At 50.9% G+C, this 22000-nt stretch overlaps 1 protein-coding gene across 1 annotated transcript in view; it reads right to left on the reverse strand.

Annotated features, from left to right (window-relative positions):
* Positions 1 to 201: 201 nt before the first annotated feature.
* LOC125955940 (putative lysozyme-like protein) overlaps positions 202 to 22000 on the reverse strand; it is a 40788-nt gene continuing 18989 nt past the window's right edge. The window contains exons 2-6 of the mRNA XM_049687305.1: positions 9982 to 10182; positions 9747 to 9908; positions 7512 to 7878; positions 4508 to 4705; positions 202 to 278 (exon numbers count right to left, since the gene is read on the reverse strand). Coding sequence (XP_049543262.1) covers positions 247 to 278; positions 4508 to 4705; positions 7512 to 7878; positions 9747 to 9908; positions 9982 to 10182 — 960 coding nt within the window. The 3' untranslated portion in view covers positions 202 to 246. The remainder of the gene's footprint in view (positions 279 to 4507; positions 4706 to 7511; positions 7879 to 9746; positions 9909 to 9981; positions 10183 to 22000) is intronic.

A 22000-nucleotide genomic window follows, 5' to 3' on the forward strand; every position in this document is an offset into this window, starting at 1 on the left:
ATGGAGCAATGAAATCCTTGCTGCAGCACGAGCGCCGCGTGTTCGTGAGTATTCTCCTTCTTCTTCTTCTACTTCTACTTCTACTTCTACTGCTACTTCTTCTGCTGGACACGTAGAACTTGAGCAAAAAAAAAAACCGAGGATCATCGATGAAGATGTGGAGCGGGTATAGCGAGGGCTGGATAGTCTGTGCGACGGAGGACGTATTTTAGGTAGAAAGCATCCTCAGCTAGCATATCTACGCGTCTAGCCCACGACGATCTTGCTGTAATCGGATTCTGGGAAGGAAGGAACAGGAAAGAGAGAGAGGACATTAGTGATCGTGATGAGGAGTGATGAGTGAGCTACAAGCTGTGGATGATAAAAAATAATTTGGAAGAACTCTCTACATCGAGAAAGAGAGACAGAGAGAGAGATCTCTGTAGTGAGCAGGTTAGTTAGCTAGTAGTAGTAGCAGTAGCAGTAGTACTAGTGGGTAGCGAGTTGTCATGTGAGTCATGCGTCATGGTGGTGGTTACCTGTTGTTTTTTTTCTGTCGGACAGATCGCATGTGGTCGTGCAAGGTCGTCGGTTGGGTTGGAGGAAAGGGTAGGGGAGGCCGATATGACGACGATGGGGGAAAAAGGACACTACGGATGGGGAAAGGTACACACAGTAGTAGTAGTAGTAGTCTACACGTCTAAGTAGTAGATGCCTGATTGACTACGATGGCGTCGTGGTGGCAAACATCTGGGGGGTCTGATCGTTGTCTTCGCAGTCGGTTTTACGTCACGGTGGTGGTGCTGGTCTCGTTGGTGGTGGTAACGGTCGCCACAACGCCCTCGGAGGAGGAGGAGGAGGCAGCCGAGTCGTTCGTGTGGTCGTCGGAGTGTCGCTTGTGGTGTAGGTGTGGCGTCGATGGGTCCGCCGAGATCTCGTACGTCAGCGACTTCTGCACCTCGATGCCGTTGCCCAGGTGTTTGGTCAGCTCGCTCAGCCCCACCAGCTCGTGGCTCGACGGTCCTGCCGGGCGGTGCGGTGGCACCAGCTCGTACGACACCGACGCCTGCAGTTTGGAGCGTGGACTCGGATACGAACCATCACCGTGACCGTGTCCATGCTTCAGGCTCATCGAGCGATAGATGTCGTACGAGCTCGGGAAGGCCGGTTCCGCCGCCGCCGCCGGTTCCCCACCGAACGAGGTGGTGATCGAGTGGGTGACCGAGTGGGATGGCGGTAGGTAACCGTGCTTCATCGGTTTGAATGGTGGTGGGTGCGAGTCGGACGGTATCTCGTACTGGGCGATCACTTTCGTCGGGCCACCGTGCCCGTGGCTCGGTATTTTCTGGTTCAGTATCTGCCGCAGCACATCGGACGCTTCCACCGGTGACGAGTGGCCACCGGGGTGCTCGTGCTCGTACGATGCGTAGTGGTGGTGGTGTGCTGCTAAGAAGACAGTTTGGAGAGACGGTCAGTATTGGGTCCTACTACTGTGTCCAGAAAGTAAGGTTGACTGGAGAGGAATAGCTTTAGTTTTTGTATGTTTTGTAGGTTTTTCGTAAGTTTTACGTCAAAATGTTCAGTGGAATATTTGAGATACGTATTATTTTGTAAACGGTGAAGAGTGAATTCTTTGTTTTCTGTCAAGTCGCAAGTTTTTAAGGGGTGGCTTCGGTATTTTATTTTATTTCTTCGAATTTCTTTTCACAATTTTTTATAAGTGCTTATCCTTTCAAGAGTATTGTGTGAAATTTTGGGACCAATCGAAGCAAAACTGACAAAGATATGGATTTTTGAAAATCCGCCTTTCATATAAGGCTCAAAGCATCTCGCGACTTTAAGGGGGGCTTCGGTATTTTATTTTAATCCTCGCATACACTTTTTACATTTTTTTATCATTGCTTATCCTTTCAAGAGTATTGTGTAAAAATTTGGGATCAATCGGAGCAAAACTGACAAAGATATGAATTTTTGAAAATCAACCTTTCATACAAGGCTCAAAGCAACTCGCGACTTTGAATCGCGTTTTCCCAAAAACGAACGTTTTCAAAGACGGTGCCCATCGTAGCATGAAAACTACTGGACCGATCGATTTGAAATTTTAAACATATAATCTGTACACTATTTGCCAGGAAGTCCCGTCGAGATTTTATAAAAAATGTTGATACTTTTTTTTAGATAATTTTTTAAATTGTATAAAGCTCATTGTTTGAGGCAATATCGTGAAAAAGCATCACTTTTTCATCTTCAAAAATCTGCCAAAAATCGAAAAATGGAAAATTTCACAAAAACTCGGTGGGGCTACCTGGATAAACTTATAATCTATCAAAAGAAAATTCATTTGTATATTTCTGATGACCCGGCACGTGGCTACGATGGGCACCGCGCTAATTGTTCATTTTTGCAAACTTGCCTTTCTAGATTGGATGTCATGAACATAGTTTAGAATAAATCTTCCCCAAAATCCAACCAAATATTCTTGAAAAGTTATAGTTTAATATGACATTCACTTGAAAAAACAAAGTAAAACGGTTTCTTCACAATAAATCGTCAAAAATAAGCCTTTTTTTTACCCGAAATAACCAAAGCCCCCCCTTAAGCAAAGCATTTGCGAGAAACAATGTTTTTAATTGTTTCTGCTGCGAATACAGCAATGAGAATGGTACCGAAGGCCTTTGCTGACAAGAGACTATGCGGATGCTATTGACATATCAAAAATGTCCGCCAATTACATTTTGAAGGCAAAAAAATGGATTTGAAAGAAAAATTAAGCAACTTTCAAAATAAATCTAATGTCACCTTATTTTTTGGACAGCGATCGAGCAATGCAGCTTTATCATTCCCATTTGCAAGCTGTCCACCAAGGCCCCCAGTGTCTAGTGTGTCTGTAGTGTATCTGTACCAATCTGTACACTAATACAGGCCGTTGGCGGGACGATTGAGCAATAATCGGTCCAAGGTCCAATTAGTCCAGACACGATTGCAACAGGCTGACGCGAACAGCAGGAGTCCGCGGTCCAGTCCGGTTGTCATTGCCGCGTCATCAATCCGCCACCAACGAACGGTTGACGAAAAGTTGCTCCTTCGGCGGCAATCAATTGATACACAACGGTGGAGGGACCGAACTAGTGATTGACGCACCAGAGTGGCGCACCGTTGACTTGGACCAAAGGCTGCCCATCACATCCATCATCCATCGGTGCCTGGAGCCCGGGACGGAGCCCGTTAAGCGTCAACGAAACGAAACGAAACGTCTCCGTCTAATTATAGGCCTCAAGGTGTTCCCGTGCCGCCGTGAACTCGTGAAACTCGTGCGCCCCCCCCTTTCATCCCCTTCCCCCGGCTTCAGAGATTACTGAACCGTGTCGAGAGAAAAACCCCGCGGTAAGAGCGACGAAGGAGTGTTGCTCCATGTTCCATGCTCCATCGCCGACCATCGGGTCACCGGATCGGATCATTTGCGACAGATGCTGGCGATCGAACACCGGTGCCAATGGTTGGCCAGAGCGTCGGCATCGGCGTCGACGTCTTAAACTGTCGATAGTCCGGATCGAAACGAACACAAACACAAAAAACACCATCAGTCAGTTCTGTAAAATCAGTCGGTTCTCTAACAGTTCGGTGTTGTTGTCGCTATAGCCAGCCAGCCAGCCTTGTACCATCCCCCTGTTCCACCACCACCACGGTGTTCTGGTGGATAAAATGGGTTTTCATTAAAATCGACTTAACAACCGATTACGCCATTCACGTTTGCGAGGTTAATGATTGATTTGCCTAATTGAGGTATGGCGTGCGCGTGGTACGGTCCATCGGGCAGGCATTTTTCGCGGTTTTTTATGCCCCGGGGTTGATGTGTTTTTTTTGTTGACACACACACGCACACTCGCACACACATTTGATGCTGTCATGCTGGCGTCCTCTGATTGAATTATGAGGTGCTGGTGCGCAGCGATGTCACCCGCGGCTGAACACCACACCTTTTACAATATGCCAAGAAGGAGGAACGGCGGGTGGCACGGCGCGCGGGGAGGGGTTTAATGTTTTCACCGCCGCCGCCGGCGCTCGCGCGTTTTTTTTTTGTTTTTTTGCTATTTTCATCTGCTATCGACTATGCTAAGTGGAGTGAGCAAATGGCGCGTAAATAATGTTATTTCGACCACTATCACGCTCACCACACGCACACACGCACACACGCACACACACGCCGTAGTTACCGTTGGACAGCGGGGGTGGTTGCTAAATGAGGGTGGGGGATGAAACGTTATCAGGCATACGCCGGTAGCCGGCCCCCGGGGATGCGGTGTCCTCGTGGGCAGTGGTGACTCGTTGGCCACCCTTCGAGGGGGGTGGGGGTGGTTGCAACCCCCCCCCCGATCCACCGATAATGCAATAACATTATCGCTCCAGCGGAACGGTTGTCATATTCAATTACACCAAAATCGTACACCTCCTAAAGGTTGGTAATGGTGGAGGGAGGGGAGAGGGGGTGGTATTCCCCCCTCCCGTTGCCCTTGCTTGGAGTGCTTACCATCGGACGAGTGACCACCGTACTTGCCACCACCGTAACCACCACCGCCGTGGTGCTCCAGCTCGGCACCGTACGAGTTGAGCGAGGAGGACGGTTTGTGGGAGCTCTTGGCGGGCGGGATGTAGGACGGGCCGGATGGGCCACTGGAACCGTGCGAATCGTGCCCGTAACCGCTCGGACCCTCGTAGCTGGTGTAACCTGCGGAGAAGAAGAAGAAGATGATAAAAAAAGTGCCGAAAAGAATCGAATGATCATTAATATTAGAATCCTTCATTGCTCCTGCTGCTGTTCTTTTTACAATCCTTCTGCAGCACATACACGCGCGCACGCGGTTGCCACGCGTTATACAAACAACACCCCAGGAAGCAATCGATTTCATTATCTAGCTGGTGGTCGAACGATTGTCCGGACGAACGATTGTCCGGATTTATGAGTGGAGCAACTAATCGAAAAACGGTCAACCACGGAAGGCGTCTCTCTCTCTCTCTGTTTTCTCTCTCTATCTCTCTCTCTCTCTCTCTCTCTCTGCTCTCTGCTCTCTTCGATGATTTTTTTTTCTTCCAATCGCAGAAAGGGATTTTCAGGTCACAGACGACACATACCGAACGGCCGGAGCGGATGATGGCACGCAACAGATTATGGGCTACCCCCCACTCCCCTCCCTTTTCCCAGCTGACAGCTACCGGATGGTACGTCCCTTCCCCCTTCCTCCACCCCCGGCACGTGGATGTATCATGCCCACGGACAAATACAAATAATGGTGCCAATGGACGGGTCGGTCCGTCGGCCGGTCGGTCGGTAAGCTAGTTTGATATATCCGGTTTCCACTCCGGTCGCTCCGGAGCGGGATACCCGGACCCGGGTATTAGCTTTCGTGCGCTGTGCCGATAGTCCAACCCCGCCCCACCGTGTGTGTGTGAAGGGGAAAATGGGGGAAGATTCCCTCCCCCCACCGCCGGGGTTGGTGTGGTGACAAATCTAGTCAAGATGGCTGGACCCAACTTCCGGCTGGCTGGCTGACCGGTTCATCCCTTCAGCCCCCCCCCCCCCTTTCGGGGGGGTTGACATTTTCCCATTCACAAAACCACAAACCAACACGCAGGCACGCAGCAGCAGCCACGGAAGAGGGTGATGGGGTAAGGGGATGGGGGGAGGGTCGGTGTACGGAAGAAATCGTTTTCTGTTTATCTTGCGCCGCCGATAGTTCGCCAACCCGCCTCCCTCCCTTCCCGCGTTGATTTGATTTTTTTCACCCTTCCTGAAGGGCAGGGGGCGAACGATGACATCTTACGGGGACGCGACGCAAGGCTCTCTGTTTTGCCTTTTTGCCTGTGTTCGTGTTTGTGTTGCTTTCTCTCGTCGGCTTCCATCCATTAAGCGTCTTCATCTAGGGTGTGGCACTTCTTATTCTTCTTCTTCTTCTTTTTCGTGTGCGCGTGTGTCTAAGGGCCCGTTTTGTGGTTGAGTGGCATTTAGCGGCGTGGCGTGGCACCAGCGGAAGGTAGCCAGCGAAGGGGGGAAATGCGATTTAAAACCTTCTCAGGAAATCGTGGGTCGGCGGCAAAGGCATGCTAAATATAGCGATTCCCTTCTCGGCTTCGGCTCGGCGATTCGGCGGGGACCCTGGCCCCAGCACATCTGGGGCCATCCATCTGCCGGAGCCGGAGCCGGAGCCGGAGCCGGAAAACTTGTAGCCGGAAGGGCATGTATCGGAATTGGATTTTTTCCTTCCTTCCTTCCTTCCACACAAAAGCAATGACCACAAGGGATGGTAGGGGAGGGGGTGGGGGAGGTGGGGACCACTAACACCGCGCTCTTTGCTCTTTCTTTGGATGTCGGTTTTTTGTTTGTTTGTTTGTTTGTTTGTTGCCTCACTGCCACTGGAATTGGGGCGGCGCTGCTTTGTGTCTGTGTGTGTAACAGAAGATTAATGGATGCCTCGCTGGATGGCTGCTGCCTGGATTGAGTTAGTCCGGTCCGGTAAAGGACGCTTGAACGCTAGTGCTTGAACTTGAACGAGACTCATGAGACGGGGAGCGAGAGGTGAGGAGTCGATTCGATTTCCGTTTGCCAATTAGTGAGGTTAATTAATTAGCGAGGATACGGCTGGGGAGGAGCAGCAACTCCGGGTGCGAAGGGGGCACACGTATGGCCCTCGAGGGTCTCCCTAACCTCAACAAATCATCGATTACGGGCACGTTCGCTGCAGCACCACCGCAGGGACCGAGACGCAGAAGACACAGACAGAGATAGCGAGACAGAGAGGACTACATTTTGTATCTACAGCTGCAGCTCGTAAGTGTGTGTGTGTGTGTTCCAGGCGTTCCGTTACACACATTCAAATCCGCGTGGCGCTTGGTGATGACGTACCCACCCCCTTGCCCCTCGCAGTGCGCTGCTCGCGATTTTTGATTTCTCTCCCATAAAAAGTCATCCCCCCCCGAAGGGCCGCCACCGGAAATGGGGGTGGAAGGTGGAGGGGGAGGGGGAGGAAGTGAATGGAAACCATCTATCCACTCGCACACGTTCGGAATTAAGGCTGGCGAGGCTAAATATAGGCGCCCGCTCGCTCGCACGCACTCCCAGCGCAAACATCGATTCTTATCCGGAGCATGATGGAAAATCACTGGCTACTGGCTGCTGGCCGGATAAACATAAATTTCCCTCCCACCCCGAAGGGAGGCGTTCGATGAGTGTCGCTGTTAAGGCCACTGTTGCGTAGCATCCGGGGCGGATGGGGGGAGACACGAGGCCAGGGAGTGCGGTGGGTTCGGAAATTGAAACAATTTCCTTCTTCTCTTCTTCTTCTAAAAAAGGAGCGAAAAAAAGGGGGCAAGAGCAGAATGGAGGAAGGAGAGGTGGTCGAGAGGAGTGTCCTTCCAGCGCGGTGCGGCCATTGTTTTTGGGGGGCCGCGAACCGAACCGCGATCGATTACTATCGACCCCGTGATGGTGGTGGTGGTGCGCTGCTCCTTCACTGCCTCCCCCCCCTCCCGATACTTACTTTCACCGGAGTGATGCTGTTCGCCGGAGTGATGCCCGGAGGAGGGTGAGGACGAGTGCGAGAGGGTGGCGGTCAGGCCGGATGACGAGGATGACAGCAGCTTGGTGAAGGGGTGCGACGATGACGAGGAGGAGGAACCGTGCTTCGGCGGGATGAGGTGGGCGGACAGGGCGATCTTTTTGCCGACACCGGTGACGGCGTCACCACCGGTTGCGATCAGCTTGCCGGCACCGCTGACCAGGTAGCCGGAACCCTTGATCAGCTGACCCTTGATGGCGGTTACGCCGCCCGTGATGGCCTTCACCGCCTGGAACAGCGTGTTCAGGATCGATTTCTTCAGCGACCAACCATCAAAGTGGGACTCTTCCTGCGAGTGGTAGAGAGAGAGAGAGAAAGAGAAAAAAAAGAGAAATTAGAGGCTTGTGTATCGCGTGTATCGGCTTAACGATAATGGTGTTGCTCTGGTTGTTGTTTCTGTTGTCCGTTGCGAGCAAACAAAACACAACACCCGGCCAGCCACGGCACATGATCGGGCTTTTAAAATAGGTTTACCGCGCGGTTTAGCAGCAGACAGTGCTGCTGCTGCTGCGTGCCATCGAAGCATTACCAACACACCGTCTGCTGGGCATTGCTTTTTTAATACACACAATCCCGCGTACCATATGGAGTTGGGTTGGGGAGCGTGGGAGCTATCATTCCTGTTCGCTAATTGAACAGACCAGAATGTTCCAGATGCAGCAGCTGGACCTGCGCGCATTCCAGGACGGGACGCGACGCGATTAATAATGGAAACTGCGCGTGTGTGCGCGTGTGTGCGTTCTGTATTGCGACCCTCACGCATAAACACGCACCAGATACGGTGGGCTGACCGCGACCACGGTTAACGGTTCGCAGCGCTGCAATCGATTAAATCCGAATCCGGAATCCAGAAACGACCGCCGTTGCGTGTAGCGACTACCAATCTACCTTTCGACCGGCGACGATTCACTGTCGGTGGGGTGGGTCTCGGTGGGGTTCCTTGCACCGTATACGATTAGGCCCCCGGTCTACACCGGTCCGGTTTGGTCGCCCAGGTTTGGTCAGCAACTATATTACCATGATCAAAAACAGTAACCGGCATTTTTTTTATCTATAAATCGCGGGCTTATCGTGTTTGAATTCTGTTTTTTTTTGTTGTGTTACGTTGGCAGCACTATTACAGACGCCATATGCCACTAGATTCAGCTTGCCAGCTGTTTCCTTACATTTGTAGTAGTGAGTTGTTTACGCTTTAAGTTTTAACAAAACTACTTTGCTACATTTGCTTGCAGCAAAAATGAAAATTAAGTGCCTTTCACCTGATCTGGCATCATGTGACTTTTCCCTATTCGATTGACTCGAAAAACCCACTACGAGGAACTCATTTTGAGAGCGTGGAAAATCGGAGGCTGGAGACACTATAATGGCTACACCAAAAACCGACTTCCAGAAAAGTTTCCAGGGGTGGCCAGCGTTTGGTACACAAGTGCATCATACCCGACGGGAACTACTTCGAGGGGGACAACTGGAATTGTGAAGAATAAACATGAACTTTTTTTAAAAATAAATAAATTCCGGTTATTTTTTGATCATGGTAGTAAAAACCTCGGCTGGCTGCTGGTGCCATTCAACCACCACCACCAGGCCTTGCACGGCTGTCCTGCTTCTTTTGCACCGTTACAGTCCATTCTCGGCGCTCTGCTCTGCTCGGCGCACTGCACAGCACGGTCATAGTAGCATTAGCAAGTGACCAAACACGCTTCGCTGCCATAGAGCGGTTGCAAGGGCGGGAAGGTGAGGGATAGGAAAGGCACACGAACGACGAACGGACGAACGAACGGTCGGTCGGTAACGGCGACGTCTGCGAGTCTTGTGCAGTTAACGGTCCACGGTCCAGCAGGTAGGGTAAATGTGAAATATGGTCCAAGTTATGATTAACCTGCCGGGGTTGCCGGGGTCCGGTCCTGGTCCTTTACACCCTTTTTACTCGCACCACCGGAAAACCGCACCCCCCCCCCCCCTCGCGGAGGCCCGGACGGGTGAATTGGATAACAAATCAGAATAAAGCAAAGCGCCACACTTTGTCGGCACTGCACTGCACTGCTTTCACGCCCCGGGAACAGACTGTAATCCCCGTAAGTGCTCTGCTGACCGCTGACGCGCTGCGGTTCGCTCGGTTCGATGAAGCGGACGACGGTGTCTAGGTGTGTGGCTTACGTGTGGCTTCTCGTACGAGTGGCCGGACGAACCGTAGCCTGAGCTGTGTCCGGAACTGCCACCGCTGCTGCTGCTGCTGTGTCCTGAGCCGGATGACAGCGACGAGCTGCTGCTGCCGGCAACCAGTGAAGCCGAGGCGGACCCAATGCCGGACAGAATGGTCTGCAAAACGCGGAAAAACGGAAAAAAGACATTAGCGAAAACGCAGCGCACTTCATCGCGGGCTCCTGTATACCTTCTTGAGACCACCGAGCAGATCGAAGGAACCGCTACCGGAGCCGAGCCCGGAGCGCTTGATGCGCGCCACGTCCTCCTCCACCAGCGCGATATCGGCGAGATCGGACGGATCGAGCGTACCACCAACGGTCGCCGAGGGTCGGGCACGGGCCACCACCGCCAGCGCTAGCAACACCACCACCAGCATCACGGGAACGATCTGGAACGAGAGAATCGAACGGAAACGAATCGAATTAATGATGATACCTTTTTGAGAATGAGAAAGGCGAGAATGTTTGCCAAAACTGTTAGTGAATTGAGCAATTCTCCTTCTTGGAAATTGAGTGTATTCTCTGTACTGCTGCTGCTGCGCTGGAATGCTGTCAAACGATACCAAAAGGCATCTCTTGTTGGCCTTAAGGGGGGGCTTTGGTTATTTCGTGTCAAAAATAGGCTTATTTCTGATGATTTTTAGTGAAGAAACTATCCAACTTTATGTTTTCAAAATAATGTCATATTCAACTACCACTTTTCAAGAATATTTGGTTCTATTTTGGGGAAAATTTGATCAAAACTACGTTCATGGCATCCAATCTAGAAAGGCAAGTTTGCCAAAATGTACTTTTTGCGCGGTGCCCATCGTAGCCACGTGCCGGGTCATTAGAAATTCACAAATCAATAATATTTTGTTAGATTAAAGTTTATCCAGGTAGCTCCGTTGAGTTTTTGTGAAATTTCCCATTTTTCGATTTTTGGCAGATTTTTGAAGTTGAAAAAGTGCCGTTTTTTCGATATTGCTTCAAAAAACGACACTTATATAATTAAAAAAATTATTTAAAAAAAAGTATCTACAATTTTTGCAAAATCTCGACGGGGCTACCTGGCAAATAGTATGCAGATTAAGTGTTCAAAATTTCAAATCAATCGGTCCAGTAGTTTTCATGCTACGATGGGCACCGACTTTGAAACCGCAGGTTTTGGGAATCGTGATTCAAAGTTGCTAGATGCATTGAGCCTTATATGAAAAGCGGATGTTCAAAAATCAATATCTTTGTCAGTTTGGCTTGGATTGATCCCAAAATTTTACACTATACTCTTGAAAGAATAAGCACTCATTAAAAAATGTAAAAAGTAAATGCGATGAATTAAAATAAAATACCGAAGCCCCCCCTTAACGCGACTGTAGCCAACGTGAAGAAACGCATACTGAATTATTTCACAGATACTTTGACTGATAGCTCTCAATTTTCAATTCTCTATTCCCCATTCTGCCGGTTGCTACACCGGCTAGATGCGCCGTAAAGCAGCAGCAGCAGCAGCAGTCGCACTCTACTTTTGGGTGCGAGTAATGAGTCTAATCACCGCTCACAACGACACCCAAACTCTCCGTAGGCCGTATATAGCTTCTGCTCGACCTGCTGCTCGTGCGTGTGTGTCGCTCGCTCGGTCGGTCGCATCCTGCTTCACCTGCCCCCCTTATCGAGCGTCGATCTCACGTCTTGCTCCGCACATATTAGAACCGCAACGCTGGCAAACCGCAACCTCTAACGGGTACACATCAACGGGATTCGGGTTGGTTGGTTGGCCACTACTGTACCACCTCCTGCCACACCAAAATCCACCTATACAATTAACCGCTACATCATCATCATTATCATCAGCAGCATCATCTGCCATCATCACAAACTAGCAAACTGTCAAAGTTCAAATAGAAATTTAATTACTTCGATTTTGGGGCCACACGACGCGCGCATGTGTGTGTGTGTGTGTGTGTGTGTGTGTGTGTGTGTGTGTGGGTAACGAGAGCAAGCAGCCGCACATTGTGAGCGCGGTGAGTGTGTGCGATTAGAGCGATGGCCCTGTCCTGCACTGTATGTGTGTCCGTCCTATGGTCTAGGTTGATTGATTTCACGGACCAGTGGGCAGCTGCTACTGCGTGCGTGTATGTGTGTGTGTGTGCATGGTGCGAGGCAAATTAAATGTCCGGCAACCGACGACGGTGGTTTCGATGTGACCGGAGTCCGGATGTGGTCGAAAAGTCCAAAGTTTGCGACATTCATTAAGCGAGTGCCAAGGGGCTGAGGTATCGCAGACCAGTGCAGTATCTGCCAGTAAAAGCGGCAGCTGCAAACCGGCGTGCACCAATCGCTCGCGCTACACACTGCAGTCACCGTATCGCAAGAACATCGTCTCTCTTTATCGCACTCCTTCATTGTTTGTTTCTCTTGCGCTCCTTTACAGGAAAGATGATTTCGATCGGGGCCACGTCGGCCAAGTGTGAGCACCGGAAACCGGAAGCCCGAGACCTGCCCGTACACACTACAAGCTGGACCTTCCGGTGCACCAGACGCCCGGACGGACGGACGGACAGAAGATGCTTTTTACGAGCGGCACAAAAGGGAGCAGACTCCGATGGTCGATGGCGGTGATTTATGCGACCGTCCGTTCGCCTCTTCCCCGCAGCCCTGTTACCGTTTAGCTGCCCGGAGAGCACCTGTAGAGCCGTGCCGGCACCGTGCCAGCCACGGCGCGCACGGAATGGGCGTTCGCTCGCGGATCATTGAATCGCACGCCGCCCGCACTGGCCATCCATTACCGATTTAATGCCGATGCAGCGGTGTGCGCGGGCACACGTCGATGGTGCACTCGTTCGCATACGCGGTTCTCGTTCGAAACCGATTACCCTTCCCGGTCGTCTAGGTGGCCCCCGGGCTCCCGGGAATCCGGGAGGGGCTTTTGATGGATACGACGTTTGTTTTTTCCATCCGACCAGGCCAGCCTCTGGTGGTACCAGGGGCTCCGGTAGCCCTGGATGTCCTGTCCTGGAGTCTTCGGTCGTCGGTAGTTTTTCCGAATCGCCGAACCGCGCGCCGCGAAAAACGGGTGGAAGGGGGTTCGATCGGACAGAACAGCAGACCGAGTAGCAGTAGGAACGATAAATTCACCACCGACCACCTTCGACCCACCCCCGCGTCGAAAAACCGATCGAAAACGAAACAATTATCGGACGGGCTACTATTTATGCTTTTCCGGGTGAACGGCCGATTTTATTTTGCCACCCCCGTTTTTATGTTCCGTGATGCAAAACAAAACAAAAAAAACGAAACAAAAAAAAATAATAGTAGTACAAGGCAGGGAGGGAAAATACACAGCAAACACACGCACACACACACACACACATATACATACACATAATGCCCTGGCACTGGCACTGGGTAACCCGGCAACCCGAAATACGAAACACCGGAACACCGGAAGGACCGGACAACGGCCGAAATAAAAGGCAAATGGACCCAACAACAACAACAACAACAACAACAACAACAACAACAACAACAGTAGCAACAGTAGCAACCCATAACCGGCCGCTCGAAAAGATGGCGAAAAGCGAAGAATTTCGCGAAAAGAAAGAAACAAAAACTGATTGACCGTGGCTTATGTGTATGTGTGTGTGTCTCCGTGTGTCTCCGTGTGATCCGTTCCGTTGTCATCGTCTCGGGACCGTTTCGGCAGCATTTCGCGGACGAGAATGGCGGTTCGTTAAAATCGCACCCTCCTCAGCCACCCCACCCACCCCGTTGTCCATGGGCGATGGGGATCGAATATTAGGTTTTATTGCTGTCGAGTAAGGTAAGAAGCGCAGGAAGAAGGGACTGTGTCTGCGTGCCGCGGGGTGGGTGGGGGGAAATCTTTCTTCGACCTCGGTGTGACCTTCTGCCTTCCTTCTTTTCCTTCTTTTCTGCGTAACAGCGAGTTCATCGTCAATCCCGGCTATAAGAGGGGTTGTTTTTTTGGGGTAGCAGCCATTACCATATCCCGGGTCACGAGTAAGAGGTCCTCAGTTCCCCCCCCTAGTTTGGGGCAATTGCACTCTATTAGCAGCAGTAGTAGCAGCAGCAGCAGGCAGTACGGTTACTACTGCGAACGGATCGATCGAAATCGGATTCTTGGAGCCCCCGGCCTCGAGAGCGTTATAAGGAATCGTTATAACAATTCCACCACCGATATCGGGGACGAAATGGAATGGAATGGAAAGGGAAATGGAAATGGAAGACGACTTTATTATGTCGCCGGAAGTCTATCGTGGAAGGTGCTTGACAACAACGCCCATCCGCGGGATGACGTTTCGACGAATTTGTCCCGACGAACGCGGAACGTGGAGGGGAGGGGAGATCACGGACTATACGGAACACACGCCGGGCACCAGCTGCCTGCCTGGAAGGATTAGACTGCAGTAAACAAAGCCCGTAAGGAGCCCACCGCTCTTGGAGGCAAATCCCAAGCAAGCAAGCAAAAGACTGCAAACCACGTTTGGCCGTACGGCGTACACAATGAACACACACACCGTTCGGAGTGCATAGGACACTATATAGTCCTCTGCAATCGCGCTGCAAAACTTTTGCCCAGATATGCATCCTGCACATTGCAAACACGACGACGACGATGCTTCGCTTCTACGCGTGAACGAGCACGCCCCGCTAATGACAACTTCGCTGCGCTTCTTCTTCTACTACTTCTTCTTCTACTTCTTCTTCTGCTGCTAGCGCGCGTGCTGCAGCGCAAGAGACGCGGCCGGAGAAGTAGTTGTAGTAGTAATGGTAGTACTAGAAGTAGTGCTAGTTTGTTGTGCAAAACAGAAGCGACAAAACATCCACCGAGGAGGCAAAAGGGGACGCCATTCAACGCCAACGCCTGAAAGTGAAGATTAATGCACCAGACCAGCGCGCGCGGTGGGGTACGGTGGTACGGTGGTATCGGGCGGGTGTAAGAAAATAGTTAAACAGTTCCTTCTTCTGCAGACGACCCCCCATACACGGGCGGCCCCTGGAAGGTGGTGGTAAGGTGCTTTTTCCTCCAGTTTTGATAGTACACACAGTACACACGCACAGCACAGCACGGCATGTGTGTGTGATTGTCGGAGCAACACATATCACGACTGATGGGCTGCCGGAACTTTGCGCAGCACAAGCAGCTTCGCAGCAACCTGGCTGTAGTAGTAGTGGCTGTAGCAGTAGAGCCAGCCTCTGTCGGTTCCTTGTCGCATTGTCGCTGCTTTCCCTCCACCCACCTTCCCCTCCGAGGGTGGATGAAATAACGATATTGCATTCCAACGGCCAGGCCACGCGAAGTTCGGAAGGAATCGTTCGTCCGGGTATGTCCTAGCTGGCTGGCTGGCTGGCTGGCACCTAATCGGGGCAATCGGTGCTTGAGTGTTCCGGTACTGCGGATTGGACACACCAACACCACCACCACCACTACAGACGGCGAGATATGCCGTTGTCCAAAGGGATAAATCGCCTGCGCACGGACGGACTGCCACTGCCACTGCTTATCTTAATTTATGCTCAGGCTTCGGTCCGCTTCTCCCCCCTTTGGAACATCCACGACCACACACACACACACGCCTCGAAACACATTGCATTGCTCGTTGGCATTTGAATTGGGATCGCGGGAAAGAAAGCAGAGCTTTAACCTTTTTGGGTACCACACCGAGGGAGCTCCTGGACTAGCTCTCGAGGACTCCCCCGACGTTGACGGTTTCACTGACGGGGTGCCAACTTCCCATCCTGGCTCCCACCCCCCCCCCCCCCCCGGCGCGGGATCGCGGGAAATTGTTTTTCTCTGATCACAATCTCACCTTCTGCGAAATCGTCGCGATCTACTGGCCTCGTGAAGGAGAAAGAGGAGAAGGAGGAGAAAGAAGAGGAGGAGGAGGAGTCGAAGGAAATGAACATTCCGATTTGCTGTAATTGCTGTTGCCAGCGCGCCCAGCGCTTGATTGATCACGATGGATGGGTGGGCGGATGGAAGGATATGGGCAGAAACGAAGCAAAACGAGAGCAAAACTTTTAAATACTTTTACTCCCTTCCTCCCTTAACTACCACCACCACTACGCTACACCCCTACCAAAGACGTACGAGACGGCTTATCTCTCTTTCTCGCTCTCTTTTTGATCGCGCCTAGGCACGTTCGCCCGCCTCGGGGCACAACCGATACACTCTTCCTTTTCCACTCCTTTTATTCCCCCTTCACCACCTCCCTCCCTGCCATCCTTTCACATTTTCTTTCTTTTTTTTTTTGTTCCGGTCTCGGTCGCCCTGTTCGGAAGAGGTGTCTGAGGAGTGTCTGAGGAGTGTCTGAGGTTCTCCTCCTCGGCAGGACCGGCTATCGTCTTAATGATAGCAAATCGCAGATTTACTTCCAAGGCCAAACGGGGACCCCTGGGACCCGTACCCAACTCCTTGGCATCGTCGTGCATCGTCCACGCCTTGCAACAATTGGATTCTCGATTGGCGGATTGCGATTTATACGCACCCTGCGCCGTGCGTGACGACGGGGCTGAGCAGGGGTGTGTATTAGTGGCACAAAACAACACACACACACGCGCGCTCGTTGTGGTGCAACAGTAGCAGTAGTAGCAGTAGGCGGCTTGTCTGCTAATTAATCTTCTGGTGAAATGAGGGCTGCCGGAACACAAACACTCGCAAAGTGGACGCAAGGAGGGCTCATGCGTCTTGCACCCCACCCCCTCGGGGGGAGAGGAGTCCGTGGTGTGATACATCAATGGGCCCCCTCCCCCTTCGACGCTCTAATGCTGTCTCTAATGAGACAGTCGCTTGGAGGGAGTGATAATTGCTGATTCGAAGGTATTCCGAAGTGCGAGAGTGTGCTGGCTGGCCGGCGCCGGACATCTCCCGGTGGGGCCCATCGATCTCGCCCGTTATTATCCTTCCCCCAAACACCAACACTGTTTTCTTTCTGCAAGCTCCATATGCAGCGTTAGCAATGTGTATGCGTGTGTGGATGTGTGAGAGAGAGAGGCGGTGCGGATGTCAACCAAAAAGAACTTCGGCTTCGGCCATATGTGTTTTTGGGATGGATGCAAGCCGCTACAGGGAGGGAGGTATGAGGGTGCAATTAATCGGTTTCATCCCCCAAAGCGCTCGCCCTTCTCGCTCTTCTACGGTTGGATTTATTGCACACAAACCGGGGGGAAGGCTCTAGTGACCCAGATCCATTTGTGCGCCCAGTCTCATCTTCCACCCCCTCCCTTTCACCCCGGTTGTAACGGTCTGCTGAGCTAGCGGGATTGTGACGGGCGGCGTTTGGCGCAGCGCAAATTCGAGCGCATGCCTGACACTACTACTACGACAGGGAGCTAAATCGGTAAACTAAAGCTTTCATATCCTCCTTTGAAGTTGCAACAGGCAAACACAGGCGCAGTGCCCCTTACATCCACTCGATCCGAACCGAAACCAATAGATGGCCAGACAAACAGAAGTGTGTGTGTGCTGTGTGCTGTGTGTGCTGTCTGTGTGTGTGCATTGGAACGTTGAGGATTTTGGAGGAATTTTAAATTCAATTTGCTTCCCCTATCCGTCATTTCCTGTACCATCCCCCTCCTCCTCCTCCTTAAACCATCCCTCTTGCAGATGTGCAGAGGCTGACATCGACGACATCAACGACGACGATGACAACGGACCGTCGGTTGCATCCTCTTGGGAATGCAAATCGTACCCCCGTGCACCGAGGAAATGCAGTGCTTCCGCCCAACCCTCAACGATCGAGCGAAATAGCGCGCCTTGCCCGTCGTGCTTTCCAGATTTTCTTGCTCGAGGAGAAGGAGGAGCAACCTTCTCGATGCGCGCGGATCGCGAAACGCGAATTTTTATTGTTTTTCACCCCACCCTTGCAGTTCCATCGAATCGGTTCGTTCGCTGTCTTTGTTGTTCCCGGGGGGATTGATTGCACAAACCGCAACCGCGCACGGGGCACACGCTTTGCATAATTGATCGATCGTTTGGTTGCAATAGAGACTGGGGCCCCTGTTTGGGGCCCTGAATGAGTGAGCGATTAAGGTGCCATTCGATGCGCGTCAGTTTTAGAGATATTTTTGCCGCTTTTAAAGCCATTCTCAATCGTATTTCTACTTTAGAACAATGGACACAAACAAATCTTATATCAGATTATTTTTGACGATTTTTAGTGAAGAAACCAGTCAACTTTGATTTTTCAAAATAATCTCATATTAAACTACAACTGTTCAAGAATATTTGGTTCTATTTTGGGGAAGATTTGTTCAAAACTACGTTCATGACATCCGATCTAGAAAGGTAAGTTTGCAAAAATGTTCTTTTTGCGCGGTGCCCATCGTAGCCACGTGCTGGGTCATCAGAAATATACAAATGAATATTCTTTTGCTAGGTTATAAGTTTATCCAGGTAGCCCCGTCGAGTTTTTGTTAAATTTCCCATTTTTCGATTTTTGGCAGATTTTTGAAGTTAAAAAAGTGTTACTTTTTCGATATTGTCTAAAAAAACGACACTTACATAATTAAAAAAATTATCAAAAAAAAAAATATCAACAATTTTTACAAAATCTCGACGGGGCTACCTAGAAAATAGTGTGCAGATGATATGTTTAAAATTTCAAATCGATCGGTCCAGTAGTTTTCATGCTACGATGGGCAACGTCTTTCAAAACGTTGGTTTTTGGGATAACGCGATTTAAAGTCGCGAGTTCCTTTGTACCTTGGATGAAAGGCGGATGTTTAAAAATCCATATCTTTGTCAGTTTTGCTCCGATTGGTCCCAAAATTTCACACAATACTCTTGAAAGAATAAGCACTCATAAAAAAATGTAAAAAAAAATGCGAATTTTTTTTCATAAAATGCCGAAGCCACACCTTAAAAGATCATATTTCTTTTTAAAAAATCGTTTATCAGCGCTACTATTGTATCGACCAACCTAATCGAGCCCGGTATGACCAACCAATGGGCGTATTTGTAAAATCAAAGCAATAGGCAACCAAAACTGCGTTCTCCACGCTCGAATGCTCCATCGGACCATGCATTAAAGTTGGATTAAAAACAAATTGGAGCAAACACGGGAACGTAAGTTTGCATAACGCACTAGCGCTGCTACCTTATCGACCAATACTGTACGTTCCCATTGGCTATGTTTGAACCAAACCGGTGCACCCCACAAGGACTACTTCTGGCCAAGGGTTTCGCCGTAATGTTAATTGCTCCCCGCGTGACGCGCCACCGTAATTCGCATTCGCAGAAAACACATCCAAATGGATGCACCATCCAGCCAGCAGCCAGTACACTCCAACAAAAGGCGGCAACAGTAATCATCATCATCATCATCACCATCGAGATCATTATCAATGACAACATGCGGTGGGTTGGTGATTTGCGAGTTGCGGCCAGATTTTTGCGTTGCGTTGCGTTTCTCGATCAGCAAAGTGAAAGACGTCACGAGGCACGTGCCTCATTTCGCTGCTGCTGCTGCTGCTGCTATTGCTGGGTACATGCGCCTTTCACCCCTCTGCAATTTGGTGTATTGCACTCTCGCGTTGCTGCGAGTGTTGCGTAATGCCACTGTGTGTGTGTACCAGGTTCCTTTCGCCTTTGCGGTCGCCCAGCACAACAACAAACCGAACAAAAAAAAACAAACCGCAACCCCATCCAAACAGAAGAGTGAAAGAGAGAGAGAGAGAAAGAGAGGGACCGATCGAGATCTTGCCGATCGTCGAAAGCATATTAAAGCGATTTATGGTATGATGGAACGATCATGACGATCGGTGAACTGGACTGGTGATGTGCTTTGCAACAAAAGCCTTTCACAGCCGCACTCGGGGGGGTTGCTGCACCCTAGCGCCCCTCATTGTCTGGTTGAATGGAGGGAGGGAGCATCGCAGTCATGCTGGCAGTCATGATCGAGTTACGTAATCGACGTAATCGGCCTGGATCCATCCCTATAGGTTCCTCCCCTCACTTCACCCCCTTTCTTCTTTAGAAATCTTTTGCGATCCTGAAATGGGGTGGGAAGCGAGCATGACTCCCGAATGGCCTGGAAACACTTTCTACCAACAATGCACGCGCGCCAAGGGGATCTGGTCTTTTGGAAAGTCAGTGCACCCTCCCCCTGAGGCCCCACACCCCATACCACGGTAATGATCAGCCGTACCACTCGGTCCGGTTTTGGGCGCTCCAGCGCCTGGCTTCATGGCATTTTAGGTTGAAGGGGTGAAGGGAGAGAGGGAGCGTATTGCGTGACATTCATGTCTAATGCAGCATCCTTTGACTGGAGCTGTCGAAAGGCGCTCGAGAGCGGTAAGCGCTTGCGATTTGCGATCAATTACGGCTCACTGCGATATGTGAAGCCACTGCGTATCATCACTGCTACACACACACGCACATACACACACACTCACAGATATAACAACGGATACGCTTAGAAGGGCGCATTTGCCGTAATAAAAAAAAAACAAAAAAAGAAACAAGGAACACCCTTTCTTCTTTGAGTCCTTTTTGCCAATCGAGCGATCCTCAAACAAACCGGTCGCTGAGCATCACCCGAGAACCGGGTGCACGGGGTGCACGACGACGACGACGACGACGAGCACGAACGTTGAAACGATTGAAAATCCCATCCCCCCACCCTCACCCTTCTTCTCATCCCCCTCGCAATCGCACCAGGAATTTGACTCGCCCTCGCGCCAATATATTGGCTCAATTGGGAAGGAGCACACACACACGTGCACACACACACACACAGTGTGTGGCGCTGCTGACACGACATTTCGGCGGAAGGATTTCCAGCATCCCCTTTTTCCACGATGTACGTACGAAAAGGAAAAAGAACAAGGTTGGTACACAAGCACAAACAAATCACTTCGCGACGGCTTACACGCTCGAGCTGACACACACACACACACACACACACACACACGTAAACCGGATGCCGTTTGTGGATCGGTCGGTCTCGAGCCGCCAAACTGTTTCGTTTGTGTTTGTGTGTATGTGCGTCTCTCCGGGTGATGCAGGTTTAAGTGCAAAATTGCTTTTGCACCCAGGGCCCAGGGACTGTGTGTGTGTGTGTGTGTGTGCTCGTGTGTCGTGTGATGCTGGCTGTGTTAGCCGATGCCGGAGCAATCGCAATCGCAATCCTTCTCCTTCATTCCGATTTCCAGTCTGCAATAGCAATCGCAGGGGGATGGGGGATGACGAAGGGGAGTGGGGGTGATCTAGGAACGATTGCAGCGAAAGGAAATGCCAGCAGAGATTCGGGAACGCGCCAAAGAAGTGCCAGCCAGCGGACTCCCACCTGCTGCATCCCAACTGCGAAACCAGGAGGCGGAAAAAGAGGTGAGTCAAAGGGGGGTTGGGGGATGAGAACCAGTCTGAACCAATTGGCAGCACTAGCAGCACCTGACAAAGCAGCCTGGCAGTGGCCTGGGAGCTGCTGCACACACGGACACACATACGGACACACATCACACGGTAGGGGAAAATGACAAAAACAATCCACTTTCCATCACTACAACCGGCGATTCGCTCTGCAGGGCTCTGCCCCTTGCGCATCACTCAAATGCTTTCGAGAAGCATAATCCTTGAAGGCAAGGACGCGCCAGAAAAGAATGCAAATTAAGGGTCGACGAGCGGTCATTGAGCATTGTGCCTGGGGAAGGGGAGGGAAACGGGGAGCCCCCTGTGGGGTGGGATGCATGCAATTAGATGTGATGCGCGCGTACGCTCGCTCGCTCGATTGTCAATCAGGAAAGTGTCTTTCACACACACACACACACACACACACATACCTCTCTCTATCTCTCTGACTCTGATTATATTGTTTATAATTCCCGCTCGAGGCTAACGTTCTGTTTCTTCTCTGCTCGTGCAGTGGATGGGACCTCATTTTCGAAAGTATGTTTGTCACCTCGTCACCTCGCGGCGCCTTCCTTTGGTTAATAGAAAAACACACACACCACACCACACCACACCACACCGCACCACACCACAAAACAACCACCTACCGAAGAGAGCTTAGCCAGCGGAGCGGCCTTTAATTTGCCAAATGAAGAAACCCTTTTGAGAGATGACAAAGCCTAACCTCAAAGTGTGTGATCCGCAGCCGCGCGCAGTTGGTTCTTCGTTGTCAATAGCTACCCAAGATCAAGGATGCAGCGTTCGACGCTAATTCTCTACAAAGGACCGCTCTACAAAGGAGTATTTGAGCCAAGAGCAGG

Source organism: Anopheles darlingi, chromosome X, assembly GCF_943734745.1.
Source record: "Anopheles darlingi chromosome X, idAnoDarlMG_H_01, whole genome shotgun sequence".
NCBI lineage: Eukaryota > Metazoa > Arthropoda > Insecta > Diptera > Culicidae > Anopheles > Anopheles darlingi.